The 16,023-nt window shown below is 39.5% G+C and overlaps 1 protein-coding gene across 1 annotated transcript in view; it reads right to left on the bottom strand.

Annotated features, from left to right (window-relative positions):
• The window catches only part of SCGN (secretagogin, EF-hand calcium binding protein), a 50,543-nt gene extending 35,822 nt beyond the window's left edge, over positions 1–14,721 (bottom strand). The window contains exons 1-4 of the mRNA XM_011962813.1: positions 14,249–14,721; positions 13,286–13,356; positions 5,190–5,282; positions 1,801–1,890 (exon numbers count right to left, since the gene is read on the bottom strand). Coding sequence (XP_011818203.1) covers positions 1,801–1,890; positions 5,190–5,282; positions 13,286–13,356; positions 14,249–14,330 — 336 coding nt within the window. The 5' untranslated portion in view covers positions 14,331–14,721. The remainder of the gene's footprint in view (positions 1–1,800; positions 1,891–5,189; positions 5,283–13,285; positions 13,357–14,248) is intronic.
• Positions 14,722–16,023: the final 1,302 nt, after the last annotated feature.

The raw sequence follows: 16,023 nt of genomic DNA, 5'->3' as shown, positions 1-16,023 counted from the left end.
CCGCGCCCGGCCTGAGTGTTTTTAAACACAATTAGAATCATTTTGAAAATGTCTTAAAATACATTTTAAATAATTATGACTTTATACACAATTGGAAAATACAAAAGTACAAAGAATAAAATCACCTGAAATCTTACCACTTACGAACAACCAATATTTATTTGTGTATACTTACCTATTATCTTATTTATTCAGGCCTCAGAGTAAACAACTTTTAAACAAAGTTAAGATCAAATTCCATATACAATTTTGTTTCTTAATATTATATTGCATTTCCTTCATGTCATTAATTATTTTTTGAAAACTTGATCTTCAGTGATCAAAAATGTTGAATACAGGAGTTTTTTGCTAATGAATCTGCAGCACCTAGAACAGTGCCTTGCATATTACAGTGCTCATAAGAATTTGTAGAATGAATGAATTATATGAATATATCATAATTTAATTAACTTTTCCACTATTTTTAGACATTTATGTTATTTTTAGTTTGAACTATAAGTGACACTGCAACATTATATGAACATCATTGTACAGAAAACTTTTGTCTACATTTCTGATTATAGCCATAAAATAGATGCCTGAAAAAGTAGAATTTTTGTGGGTTTTTTTGTTTGTTTGTTTGTTTTGAGACCAAGTTTCCCTCTGTCCCTGAGGCTGAAGTGCAATGGCACGACCTATGCTCACTGCAACTTCCACCTCCTGGGTTCAAGCAATTCTCCACCCTCAGCCTCCTGAGTGGCTGGGATTACAGGTGCCCACCACCACGCCCAGCTAATTTTTGTATTTTTTTTTTTTTTAATAGAGATAGGGTTTCACAGTGTTGGGCAGGCTGCTCTTGAACTTCTGACCTCAGGTGATTCACCCACCTTGGCCTCCCCAAATGCTGGAATTACAGGTGTGAGCCACCGTGCCCGGCCAGGACAAATTAAAAAAAAAAAAAATTAACTGTGAATAATGAAATTGTAAAGGATCGTGATTGAATTTTTCCAAAATTACTTTCCATAAAATTATTGCATTTCTCGAGTTACTGGAATAAATTCATGGTCCATTCAGAATTTCTTCTGTAAATTGCCTATGCAAAACTTATTATCTCCTAAATGGGGACATGGTAACTGCTTCCAGTGTGGGGCCCCGGATGCAGTGGCTGTCTTGAATCTGCTGCTCTGGCCTTGAGGAAACCCTTATCTGCCCTTCACTGGTTGTTTTTCCCCAACAGAGCAGTAACACTGAGAGGCTGAGAGAAGGGGTAACCAGAGGGAAAGTGGTAAGAGAGGTTATTGATATTGCCTTTAGCTTTTACTCTCCCACGATTATAAACAGAAGGCTTCCTGGCTGGACCAGCACTCTAATACATTATGTTCTGTATCATCATGCCTTCAAAACTAAAATTAGTTGCCGCTATTTTCTGGAGTCTAGATTTCTAGACAGCATTCTCAAAAGGCTGAAGCTCCATAGGGATATTGGCTTCAGATGGGGCACCTGCTCTCCTTTCCATTGTCCCCCACCTCCCCTCCCTCTCCATTCTTCAGTGTAACTGCCTGGCCTCTTGTCTAAAGTTTCCTCCAGCCCAAACTAAAGGAGCCTGTCAGCTCAGGAGCACCCCAGGACAGCACTGAGAGAACACTGGGGTTTGGGACCAAAGTCCTCACTCATCACTAAGGCATTTTTTGCTTGGTCTTATCCTCAGTGCTCAGCTCTCCCTTGACCGCTGGGCAGGAGTGGTGGCAGCCGCAGCAGGTGGCTAAGATCGTAGCCTTGTCTCCATCCTCTTTCTCCATAAAGACATAACCAAGCACTCACCTGCATAAACTCCACGCTGCTGTCCAGTGGGTTTTCCCGACGAAAGACCAGAAGAAAGTTTTCGTCCTCAGATAAGAACATACCAGCAAGCTAAAGGAACAGAAAAAATAACAGTCGGGGACCCTGGCCAGTGTCTATTTAAGAATGCTCCCTGGTAAAAGGCATGGTGGTATGTCTTCCAGGGCAGAAGGTCTCAGATCTTCCAGGATGAACAGCTCAGTTTGCAGTTCTGTGCTCTTGATTGACATTCTTTGATTCATTTATTCTTTCAGAAAGTATCACACACCTACTAAGTATAAATCGCTATGGATATCTGCCTTCCATGAGCTTAAAATCTAAGATAATGATGAATATAACATTAATATCAATAATAAATTTGTTAAGTGTTGATATGTTCCAAGCACTATTCTAAGAACTTCCAATACTGAATTAATTTAATTCCATAATAACAGAAGATAAAAATAGCAAATAATGCTTATGTTTGCCAGGCATTATTCTAAATGCTTGTGTATGCTAATTCATTTAATCCTAATAACAATCTATAGGGTGCACAACATACCATTACTGTTATTTTCCGGTGCAGGAAACTGGTCTATACAGAGATAAGGAACTTGCCAGTTTTGTAATTAGTGTGCGATGAAGTCAGTATTTCAGCTTGGCGATCTCAAGCCCACACTTTTAATCACTATGGTTTACTGGTGAGATGCTGTATATATGTAGTACTTCAGTGCAAAAGCAGGAATAACTGCTGCCTGGCTTGATACTTGAGTGTTAGCTACGGGTTTATATTCTTTAACATTATTAGTGTCTATAAAATACTACAACAGTTGACTCAAGTATGATAAATTCAACCAATCAGTTTTTTAATATGAGCACCAGTTTGACTGATTTACTTCATGCACTCCCTTGAACAAAGGTATAATAATATCTTGTTCCCCTATGTAGTTATAATACTTTTTTCAGGTTTGGCTGTGTTCATTGCCAAGCCTAGGGTATTGTAGTATATGTTGTCTTCTTTCTGAGCTGTTGCCACAGGCAATGGTCATTTCTCCTCTAACTGAGTAGTTTGCTCAGTGTCTTGTACAATACCACAGAGTGAGTCCACAGCAGATGCTCCAGAAGGGATTTAGGTGTGATTAGCTCACATTCTCACTCACATTTTCTAATTGGATGTGGGTCTGCTCAAGGACACACCATGTTAATAATAACTACCAGATTTTGAGTGCCTGCTACATGGCAGGTACCAGCAAGATGCTTTTTATTTATCATCTCATTAAGTCCTCACACCAGTTTTTCAGGATGAGTGTAAATATCCCCTTTTTGTCAATGGGAGGCAGTGCAGTTCAAAGTGTAAGTGATAGGCTTTAGAGTGAAATTAAATTTCTTCTCCATTACTTACTAATGATTTGATCTTAGGTAATTTAGTTAATATATCTGTGCCTCGATCTCCTCATTTGGAAAATGGAGATAATAATATTGATATCCTGGTCCAGATGGGAAGACTAAAAGTAAGATGAGCCAGTATTTATAAACTGTTTAGGAAAATACCTCATACATATCAAATAGTCAATAAATGATGACTGCCATGTTGGTGAAGATGATAAAATTGAGGCTCAGAGAAATTAAGTAACTTGCCTAAGGTTTCATATTCCACCATATTGACTTCATGCTTTTCCCATCAACCTACACAGGGTCAACTGGAATGGAGAACTGCTCTTTGAGACTAACAGTGGCCTTTTTCCCATCTTATTTTTTACTAGAAAATCCAACATGAACCAAAGTGGTCTAATTTTTATGTCACGACTACCTGTAATTGGAGTAAGTGAAATGGTCAATAGAACAGCAAGGGAATGTAGAGGAAACAAAAGGCCTTGCTGCTCCTTAGACTCACAGACTCATAAGGTTTTAAGGAGCCTTGGGAACGATGCAGTCTTGCACCATCAGCTTTCATAAAAACAACAACCTCAATGACACTCATATGCAGGATTACAAGACAAAAATGGTTGGCCAATTACTGGGGAATGTCTATCTGTTATTAGTAAGATAATGACATAGTTTTCAGTTATTTGCTATGTTTTGCTCATTCATTAATTAGGTCAAGAAATACTGAGCCCTACTATATGCTATGCTCTGTTCCAGGGTCTGGAAAATTACAACAGTGAACATGTAGTTATGAATCTTTTGTTTAGTACACCTAACTTGCTGTTTGCATTTACTATTCTGTTGATGCATACATTGATACTTTTACATCCAGTATAATGATAATTTTTGGTTACATATACAATTTTGCCTTTGATTAAAAGTTTGGAAACAGCTACACTCATAAATCTAGAGTTTAGTTTATTAGTTTTCTGAAAAGGCAGTCTCCTGGTGAACGTGCAAACTTTTTATAAAGGGAAATTATCCTGCCCTATTAACATAACTTCCTGAAGAAACTGTCCTATTATTCTCTTCAATAATAGTGACTGCTCAAATATGGCAGTGTCACAACATCAAGAGACTAGCTCTCCCAGTGTCAGGTAATATGTCTAACAGGCAATTTTGACTATGAAAAAATATCTTAGTTTCAGATTGACTCATTTTCACATACAGATTTATAGCTACATAGTAGGAACCTGTATAGATTCCTATCTATAAGCAGGGTTCCACTAAAACCATTGCCACTTATTTGGTCATGTTATTCTAGGAAAGTAACTCAAGTCCTTATCAGCAAAATAGGGATAATGTCCCATGCCTATCATCATCTTAACTACTATGGGAATACAATAATAAAATGTATGTGGAAGTCCTTTCTAAACTGTAAACATTTTTGTAACTGGAAGGAGAAATGATCAGGTAAGTTGTATACCATCCACAGCGCTGCACATGTAGCATAGTTACATGCTTTAGTACGTGCTCCATAAAAGTGGATTGAGTTGAAGTAAAGACAGCTATTGTCTGTCACGCTTTTAATGATTTTAGGGATAGATCTTTCCCATCTCCACTGGGAGCTGATGCTGAAGTTTAATCTTATTTATTTTCAGTAAGTTTTTCCTTATATCACTGTTCAGTTTGAACAGGACATTATATAAAGAGACAAATGGTGGATCAAGTAATTGAAAGGTCTCTATCATTTCAATTCCCCAATTATAAAATAGGTACAAATATTGATTGACCTAAATAAAATGATAAAAGAATTGCACACTCTTTGTTACTAAGTAGATGAAAAAGGAGAGGTGATCACTTTTTAAATGTTATCTAAGCCAAATGCCTTTCAGAAATCTCTAATTTCCTGATCAAATGTAAAGTTTCCATTGTCTTTCAAAGAATATTACAGCTCAAGATGACAAAGTAAAGAAAAAAACAGTCAAGAAGAGTAGAGCCATGAAAGATACAGTCATGAAAGGTACCTCTTTCATCTGAATGTGACCATCTTTAGAAGCATCTCGGGTAGTCATAAATTGCTGTTTCACCTTGTGCAAATTTGCTTTCATGACCGTGTCCTGCAATTGACCAAACAGGGCCACATTAAAGCCACTGGGATCTCAAAGATATAGTTAGGATAGCAAATATTCAAAACACACAGCATGATAATTATGTTTTTCGAACCTGGAAAGCAGGTTCCTTGGCCATTTAAAGTGATTTTATCCTTTTGTAGAAGAAAGAGCAACGCTGGAGATTTCTTGAGCAACCAAGCACTAATCAGAATCTTGACTAGGTACAATTTACAGTTAATTAGTTATTAAAATATTGATAAAAAGAAGCTTAGAGACTAGGGTGCTGGAAGAACAAATTTGAACAATGTTATATTTGGTTGTGACAAAAGATTGTATTGTAATTACAGGTTTTCTTCCCAGTAACTCAGAGGTTTTACATTTTTTAACTGAAAAGTCCAGTTGTTCTGGGCCCCCAGGTGTATGTAACTCCTTTTTAATCTTCTTTTGTATTCTCTAAGGAAAAAAAAATAATGAGAAGGGAGAAATAATTAAAGAGGAGACCAAAGTAATAAGGTAATTGCTGAGTTAACCAAAGATGTTACAACTCCCTCCTATGTAGAACCTTAATTGTCTTCTTTGGTGGATTTTATGGTTACTACAGTAAAAGTGACATATGTAACCAACAATAAAGAATGAATTCCGATATAAGGATTGAGAAGCATAGATAATCCCAAAGAGTGCCCAATTCTAAGATTCTAGACTTGCTGAAATTTATGCTAAATTCATTCTCCTTAATACTATCATGCTATCTCTGGTCCCAAGCCCTCCAGCTGTAAGTTAGAAGGGCTTAGAAGAGGTAATCCTGTTGACTCACTATCCTCCCTGTTGGTGTTGGGGGTGGAGGTACCTCAGCCTTCAGGACACTCTCTGGATGCATCATCCGTGCACATGTGTACGGGACAGTTATCTGGGTGGCCTTGGGCTGACTCAGTTCTTCTGCCTTTCTTACTTGTGTTTTTCAAGAACAACCCTAGCATGTGCTGGTGATGCAACATCCTGAGATAAGGAAGAACTTGCCAGAACAACCCAGGTTCAAGATGTCCTAAAACACTTTAGCCCACCACATGTTGACTTCAGGTATAAAACTCAGAAAACACTGCTTTCTATCAAGCACCTACCATGTGCCCAAACATAATTCTGGCTGCTGGTGACATTATAGTCAGCAAAAGAGACCTGGTCTTTGCCCTCCATCACAGGCTGGTGGAAGGCATCTTTGTCTAGCCTTCCTTTCCACTGGGACCTCTCCCTAATGGAATAAGAGAGGAGATGGTGGAAAGAGAAGTGTGATGGGGAATTAACAGCTGCCACATCCAATTCACAAGAATAGGAAAGAAGAGCAGGTGAATAAACATTTTTGGAGTGCCAGCCAGAGGATGGGCACTAAGCCATGCTCTTTAACAAATATTATCTCCCTGGATCTTCACAAAGGCCCTGGGAGGCAGAAAAAAAATGTCCTATACCCTTCAGCCCCTGGCTTCCTTGCAGGCCTACTAGCTTCTTCCTCTTTGGGAAACTTGTTTTTTCTTTTGTGCTCCCACTTCTTACATGGAAATTCTCCTTTATCATTTTCCCATCACTAGCTGAGAAAATGTTTTTGGTTTTTTTGTAGTCTTGACTCAGAGGGGCTGTCAGTCCTCACCTCTTCCCCTCAGGCTGTCATTGCTTCAGTTGGCCTCTTGCATATGACTAAGAACTTGCCAGAACAACCCAGGCTCTGTTTTAGTCCTTCCTAGAACAAAATGTCCTAAAACACTTTAGCATGGCACAACATGTTGCTCTCGGGAATAAAACCCAGGGAAGATTGCATATGGCAAATGTTTTCCAGGGAGTAGAAAATCTAGTAGAAAAGTAGTACAAACTCTCTACCTTCCAGATCTTAACATATGAACACTAATACTCAAATTCATGATAATTTTATCCATTGCTGCACTATAAATCTAAACGTATGATTCCTTCAGATTAGTCTTCGTGATTTAGAAGCAAAAAAGTAAAGGAGAAAAAAATCAGAGGATGCTTGGCAATCTTTTCTAAGGATCTGAGACACTCCCCTTTCATTTTACTGATGAGAAAACAGGCCAGAAGGGTGATGCCGCTGAATACTGGCAGAACAATCTTGAAACCAGTACATTTGATATCTGGTCTAGTGCACTTTCTACCACACCTTGTTGTTGCTTGAGATGAGGCAGAGAACACCTAATGGAGTCATTGCATTCCAGCATTCAGTTGTTAATAAATGAGAAATGGTTCAAACAAAATGCAAGGAAAGCTTGATGACTTGCTTTGGGATTTTTCAGGATAGGTTCTGGCAACTAGTTAGATAACCAGATGCTTTAAATATTATAAGACCTGGGCATTATACTAGACCTCAACCCCTGACATTGGCATCCATTGTGCCAACTCATTGCAGGAGGTGGGTGCATAGCAAATGTTCAATGTAAGGTAGAAAAGATGCTGTGAGCTGATATAATTTAAGCTATTGGATCCTCTAATATCTGATTCTCTAAACTTCCAGGATTGGTGTGGATACTGGATATACAGGGAACTGCCAAGTTTCATGTCAGTCAGTAGTTTGCCTCTTCCCTGTTCAATCATACACAAACTTTTGTCAGCAAGTATAAAGATAGAATTGTACTTCCTTTTTTTTTTTTTCACTTGTTGCCTTTTGCTGCAGGGGATGATAAATAGATGAAATTCATGCAACAGAAAGAAGTTAATGAATTAATGGGCTGTATAGTTCCCAAGTGGATAATAGTGAGCAATAAACTTTATTTGAAATAAATTGTAGTGAAGGTGAGTCTCTTAAAAAAAAAACAAAAGTTATATGAATAAGAACTTAAAAATAGCATCTATATGTATAGCTATTTTTTGAAGTTATAAACCCAAACCACTAGCATTTGTGATTGAGATGATGTATCAATCAAATGGATCTGGTATCCTAGCCATATCAAGGTCATCTGCTGTTTCTCTGGCTTTGGTCCTGTATTTAGAAACCCAAAATGATTAAAATAAGAAGACTTGGACAGTCTGACTCTGTAAACATCAACCAAACATATTCATATGGTGATTATAAATGGGGAACAGTGAAGGGTCTAGTTAAAACCAAAAAAAAAAAAAAGAATACCAGCCGGGTGTGGTGGCTCACACCTGTAATCCCAGCACTTCGGGGAGCTAGGGTGGGTGGATTATGAGGTCAGGAGATTGAGACCATGCTGGCTAACATGGTGAAATCCCATCTCTATTAAAAATACAAAAAATTAGCTGGGCATGGTGACACATGCCTGTAATCCCAGCTACTCAGGAGGCTGAGGCAGGAGAATCACTTGAACCCATGAGGAGGAGGTTGCAGTGAGCCAAGATCACACCACGACACTTCAGCCTGCGCAACAACGTGAGACGCCCTCTCAAAAAAAAAAAAAAAAGAATACCTTTCTAAATGAACACACATCAGACTAAAAATGTGAAAAAATACATTAATGATTTGGAACCAAAGCATCAAATGAAGAAATGAGAAATAATGCTTGTATCATTTGTCTAAGACAGAGCAAGTCTAACAGGTCCCTGAGATGACAGTCTGTCTGTTGTCTTCTGTCTTCCTTTGAGTAGCCTCCTTTACTCATGAAGGACCAAAGGTGGTGGTGAGTATGACTTAAGGCATCCTCCAAAGTTTACCCTAGCTTGGAAAACTTGCTCTCATAAACTGGAAATCATATATATATATATATGCACACACACATATACACATATATATATAAATATATACAATATATATACACACACATATATATACACACACACTGTGTGTGTGTGTGTGTGTGTGTGTGTGTGTATATAATCTTAAAAGCATTTCAGTGTTTAAGAGAGTAAGCTTCAACGATCCTGTGTGGGATAACCGCTTGGTGGATCTGAGGCAAAGTGGGGCATAGAATAAACACTGGGAAAACTAAGGACCCAAGAAGATATGCATCAGCATAAGAACATACATATTGGGTGCTTTTGCAACTAAAAGCACCTTTCACTTATGTTATCTTATTGGTCTTCACTGTGAAACAGGCAGACCAAAACATTATTCTAATAATTATTATTTTATGGATAGGAAAATTGAGACCCAGGAGGTTTAAATGGCATGTTGCTATCACACAGCTCTAGGTTCAGAGACAGGGAATGAGCATTGGATTTCTGCCTCCACACATAGTTGTCCTTTCCCCTGACCATGAGCCTTCTTTGGAGTGGGCCTTCACAGACAAGAGGCACATTCTTTTTTTATTCTCTATGGAAGGTGAACAGGTTCTTTGAGACTCCAGGATCTTCTGTCAACCAGGTTTCCTCATGTGACACCCACTAATCATGGTGGGATTAACCTGTCTAGTCTCAGCACCAAAGATTTTGTATGTGCTTACATTTGAGTGTTCATGTACCATACAGGAAAAGCACAATACTCAGCAGGGTCGAACTTCACTTTGAATTTCAGCTTGATGTTTTAGATTAAGAACTCTGCAAGTATAGCATTCATTTATTTATCTCTGAAACACAGGATCTGTTGGATGAATAAATGATTCTTTATGAGGGACTGGGCATTCCCAAAGGAAGTTAACTAACGTGGGTCATGTTGGTGAAAAATTAGATTTTAAAGTAAATAAATGTGAAGCCAAATAAGCAGTAGCCAGATTCTACATTACCTTTAGTTTGAGGGCACAGAATCTTGGCTTCTGTCTTCTCAGACCCCGAACCCCAAAGCTCATGACTATCCCTTTGACCTAAAGCAAAAGAAACTGGGGCTTCTTCTGTTGTAATTTCCCATCAGTCCTTATCTGAGACACTAGGCTCCAGCAGGGTACTTATAATTCCTGAAGTATTGAAAGAGGCCCAGGATGTGGTACACTCTGTACATGAGGGGTATGTATGCATAGAATCTGATGCTTATCCATGGGCTAAAATCTCAGCATTTTGAAAGAAAAGGTTTGCAGGGAGTAACAGAAACAGCAGCAATTGCAGCTGATGGTTCCATTAAGTCAATCCCCTCCGAGGCTCTGAGGAACAGGTAATTACAAGCAGGCTGGTTGCTCTCCTGGATAGACTAGCAGGCAGCTTGCTGTTAGAAACCTCAAAATACCTTCTTCTGAGGTCTCTGTGACCCAGTAATCAGCAGAGGAAAGTAGAGCTATTCATGCCTTTGAAGGATGGCTTGCCACTGCTGAACACCAGAGCGAGGGCTGCCTGATTGTGGAGGCCTCCCTGCTGCTGAATTCTGTACTCACTGGGCATTACCAATCAAAAGCAGGTATCATAATCAAATGGTGACTGTTCCTCAACTGAATGGGCTTCCATTTTGGAAATCCTGCCCTATTGTTAAGAACTTCCTTAAGGCCTGCTTATTACTCATCAGAGACAAAACCCAAAATTAGGAATAGCTTCCTTAATCATGGTTGTCCAGGTAATATGGAGCGCCCAGTGAAGGTCCCCGCAAGCACACTCCCCAGAGTAGTGCCTCAGCATTTTGAAAGGCATCCAATGGCAGATGATATCATTTCTAGTTAAGAGTTCAAACTTATCATCCTGGCTCCAAAAGCTTTCTTCCCAGCCAAGTGCTCATGAGATGTGCCTGGGGCTGTTGCCACAGCTCAGTGGGATTGGCCTAATTATATTAGAATCCCCCTTCCAAAAGTCACCATTCCTGGAGGAAAAGAGGGTAAAAAAACATGCAAACTGACTTTGAGTGCTTTTAAAATGAAAGATCCTTGGCAGACCCCAAATGTACTTAAATACCTACAGGATGAGACCTAGGGGTCTGCATTTTAACAAAGAAAATATAATTCTCAGGCACACTGAAATTTGATTTGCACTAGGGTAAGGATTATGAGACCTTCCAACCCCCTTTCTAGCCTCAGGGACATTTGCACTGAATGCAGTTACACAGGACACCAGTGAGTCCTTTTTTGTCCTCTTTCCTCAAGGATTATGCTTGCCGCTGTGTAAGAGCATTAGTCCTTGGACCAGGTCTGAGATAGGGGCAGTAATAAAAACAGTCAAGCTGCAAGAGATGACATCCCTCTTTTCTCTCACAAAGGCAACAATGCCTCTAAGGTTAGTCAAGGCCTCAGATGAAGATATCTCACAGCATCCTCAACTTAAAGCAGACCCCAACTCGATGAATGAAAATTAGATATTCCAGCTTCAACACTGACAGCAATTTTTCTCCTCCCTTTTATAAATCACTAGAGCAAGGATCCCTCTGAAAAGGTGAGAAGTCCAGGTCCATGATGATAGATTTTTAGGAGCTGACCATCCCATTTATTCCAAGATTTTGAGTGGTTTTAACTTTGTCTTTTTGCCTTCCTCAAATACCCATGTTCATGATAGATAAGATGGGTTCCTGGAGCACAATGAGCCTTACATTTACAGATGTAAATAAAAGCCCTGTGGACAAGGCTGGTGGGCTTCACCATGGGCTGCTGGCATGTGAAACTGGCTGCAAGATTGAAGCAGAAGCCTCGCTTGGTGGAGGCTTCCTCAGCTCTACCTGTAGCTTGTATAAGTACAAGAATGAAGGATAAAAAGGAGTGTGTGCAAGTGGTCTGACCAGAGGAAAGAAGGGACTCGTGTCTCTATCCTTCTCATCTGCTGATCCTTTCACTTCACAGGCTGCACAGGGTAAGAGGTGGAGTGCAGGCAGACAAAAAGCAAAAAAAGGTAGAGAAAAAGGGAGATAAGAGGCAAAGAAAAGGGTGAAGGAGAAAATGATGAGAAAAGAAATGAAAGTCAGAAAGAGAGATAAGAAAGAAAGAAGAAAGGAGAAATAAAAGACCTGGGGAAAGGAGAGAACAAAAGAGCTTTGAGAAGCAGAGAGACTGGAAAAAGAATGGCAAAACAAAGAGACAGACAGCTGGAGAAACAAATGAGAAACAGATATAAGAAAGAGACAAGAAAGATGAGTGACAGAGAGGTCAGAGAGAAAGGCAAGAAACAGTGAGAAATGAGAGCCATGAAACACAGAGATGAGAAACACAAGTGAGCAGAAAAATGACAGAGACAGACATAAAAAAGAGAGACAGAATATGAGAGGCAGACAGAAATAGAGGGGGACCAAGAGATCTGTGTGGCTGAAGGGGGCAGATGCCAGCACCTTTGTTTCTGAACTGGCTTCCTTTGCACCCCCCATCCCATACCCTTTCCATGTTCTTACTTGTTCCCTCACTGAGCTCTCACATGAAAATGTGATGCACTTCTGTCCTTCAGATAAACAGCTAAAGGATAAGGACAAACTATCTCCATCATTCATTTAAATTCAATTGTCCCTAGAGCATCTCCTTCTACTATGCATGCCCTACTGGAGCTTTCATCAGATCAAGCCCACCCCCAGGCTGGCCTCTGCTCATGTATTTCTGTGTAAAATTTTTCTCTGCTTTGGTACAGACTTTCAAGAGTTCACTTACATCTCCCAAGGACAGATTTACCATCAGATGGACACTAGATAGATTGGTTTCCATTTATATCTGGGCTCTGGGTGTGCTGGCTGTTTCCTGGTTTGTCATTCCCTGAAAAATCTGTAACCTCTTCTAATAAAATGAATAATGGAAAAATGATTTTAAATGGTTTGTACTTTGCTATCAGAGGACTATCATACATATGAAATTCCCAGAGCCTTAATGTGCTTAACATCTTTTCCAGCTTTTTGAACAAATTGGGCTACTTTATCCCCAGGTATAAATCAATTAGCAGAGACATAACCAAGGAGACATTCAAAACCAAGTTAACTGAGTCTACAGTTAAGATCTCTGAGTGGATGACAGATGTTACACTGAAAGTCAGTGACCAGCATGTCTAATGCTACAGTTGCGCCTTTTATAAAACCTGCCTAAATCCCTCTATGTTGCTAGGAGAGGGGGAGAAATTACATACATGCAAGGAAGAAAAGAGGTCAGATGGAATTAATAGGTACAAATCAACATAAGACTTGGATGTGTGTATCTTACTAAGAGGCATACATTAAGGCTTAGTGTACAAGTACTTACATCAGTACCCAGTTTCATCAACATGTGGAGAAAGAAAGCATCAAGTTCCTTCTCTTCTATGTAACCTTTTTCTAAATGCAAGAAAATAAACATAAATAATAGTAACATATAAAATAACACATGACAGTATTTATCTAAATATGTTTTTAATCTCACAATTTATAAAGCTTCCATCAACACTATTTTTGTTATTCCAATAACAAAGTGCCAACACCTACCTCTAGAAGACATAGGTTTGAAGAGTAAACACCGTTCCAGAATAAGTGCTTTATGCTAGGGTTTATATTAGTGTTTGGAAAAGAAAGGCTTTTAAGTACATGAATTTTAATCAACAAATAAGCGTGAACTTTACAATAAAATTTAACCCAAAAATTTTTGAAGCCTGGAGAAACTTAACAGGTGTAAGTATTGAATCCCAGTTTGCAGAGTTAAAACACACCTTTTAGATATTTTGTTTCTTTATTAATAAAAACAAATATTAAGTAGTTCCATTTTATTTTCAAGTAGTTTTTTGGTGGAGGAGTCGTTTTGAAAGTTGATAAAATTTATCCTCATTTTGAGAGAGTGAAGGGTGTACAACAAAGTCACTGAGTGAAAGTGAGCCCATTTAGAGAAGGATGACTTCAAATAGCTGAGTCCCACAAGCCATGAATATATACAATGATATTAGTCATTATATATACAATATATATGTATGTCTACCGTATATATGGCGTGCACACACACAAAGAGATATTGGAAAGGGGAAAGTGGAAATTCTACCACCCAGAATTTTAACAAGTTGTATAGATGTGTATCACCAGTATGCCAAACGTCTGTTAATGATACTGTATTAGGTACAACGCATTAACAACCCAGGTCGATAACTTTCCCTACAGTAAAGGGGAAACTCTAGGTCCTTCCAGCGGGCTGAGTTTAGAGCCACGTCTACACCTGAGTGTGCAAGTAGCTTGTTCTACTCACCATCTGCATCAAAGCGCTGCCAGACCTGCCAGAAGCCAGCGGCGTCCAACCGCCCCGGAGTCGGTTCCCGGGCGCTGTCCATGGTGTTGACGACGAAGACTAGGCACCGGCGCGGAAGGACCTAGACAACTTTGGTAAGGACTTCTTTACGGAATTTCTTGACTCCCTCTCCTGCTTCCTTCGCTATCTGATTAGTTTTGAGTAACTGTTGCTGTGGAGGACGCGAGCGCTGCTGGCCGTGGCGTCGCTGAGCCGTCCCTCAGCCCTCAGCAAAAACCAGCTGCTGGAAGCCCGCCCCGCTCCTGGCGCGTTGGTCCCCGCCCTGCCCTGCGCGCTGTCCTGGCAGATCCTGTCTGTCTCTGCGCGTGGGGTATTCAGGAAGAAAGAAACTGTCTCCAGGCGTCCACGGCTCACTGCTTTTGCCCTTTAACTTGTTTGTCAGACTCAGAGAAGACATCCCTCTTACGTTTGACTCACTTTCCAAACTTATGTCTCAAGGGGTTTCTAGGGAGAGCTGCCTCATTTAAAGGGTTGCAGGAAGTGTCAGGGTTAGGGCCTTTTGGGCTTGAGGATTTAGAAATGTAGTGTGTGGGGAGGGTAGGTGAGAAGAGATGGTGGTGGTGGTAAGTGGTTCCCTTTAAGCAAGGAGTAAGTCAACAGCAATTATTGAGTCCTGATTGTATAGGACATACACGTTGCTGTACCATAATGCACTATAAGGACTTGCAACTAAATAGGGATACTGCAAGTCACTGTGATTTAAAGTAGCATCATTAGGATGCTGAGGAAAATATAAACTAAGCCGTACTCTGCCAGGAAAAGAGAGTCTGGGGGAGATGTGTCTGCCTGCAGGGTACTTAGGTAGAAGGCTTAGATGATTGGGTTTGGCTCCTAAGAGCCAAGGATAAGAACAAAGGATAAAAATCAGTTGGAGGAACACAGAGCTTTCTAACAATCAGGACTGTACAAAATTGGGCAAGGCTTTGTGAAAAAGTGTACAAACTACACTGATACCTTTTGACTATATGTTTACAACCTTTCGTTGGATAATCTATAGAAAATACTTGGATATTAGATAAGAAAGTTGAACCAGATGTAGATCTTCTTTACGGCACCCTGACTCTGGTTTTAGCATTCAGAATTATTTATAAAAAGCACACATGCATAAGTCATCTAAATCAGAGTAGTGAAAAGAACATGACACTCATGGTCAGATAGTCCTGGGTCGGGATCTGAGTTCCATTATTTACCAGCTTTGTGACCTGCACCATTAGTTCTCATCTCCCTAAGCCTCAATTTTCTTATCTGTTAAATGAGGATTAAAACATCTGTTTTGGAAGGTTGCTGTGAGGATCAGAGCCATACATAGCAATGCCCAGTGAATTATAGCTGCTATGGTGTTGTAGTTAATGAGGGGTGACTCTATTAGAGAAAACAAGTAAAGTCTAAGAGATTATCATAGCCAAGAGGAACCTAATGAATCATGACAGAGAAATGTAATGTTTTATCCTGGATGTGATGCTGGAACAGAAAAAGGCCATTAGGTAACAATTAAGAAAATTTGAATAAATATGGACTTTAGTTAATAATAATGAAAAAAATAGTTCAGAAGAAAACAGTTCTGGGTTCGGGGCCCAGCTTTGCCTCTTACTAGTTGTGTGTGATATTGGGCAAGTTACTCAAAAGAAGCCTCACTTTCTTTGACTGTAAAATGGGAATAATCATAGTATTTACCCTGTGTTATTATCATAAAGGTCAAATAAAAAATCACATAA

Source organism: Colobus angolensis, unplaced genomic scaffold (genome assembly GCF_000951035.1).
Source record: "Colobus angolensis palliatus isolate OR3802 unplaced genomic scaffold, Cang.pa_1.0 Scaffold6, whole genome shotgun sequence".
In the NCBI taxonomy this organism is placed as follows: Eukaryota; Metazoa; Chordata; class Mammalia; order Primates; family Cercopithecidae; genus Colobus; species Colobus angolensis.
Note: the sequence above shows the minus strand (reverse complement) of the source record. Positions and strands in the feature narration are given on the sequence as shown.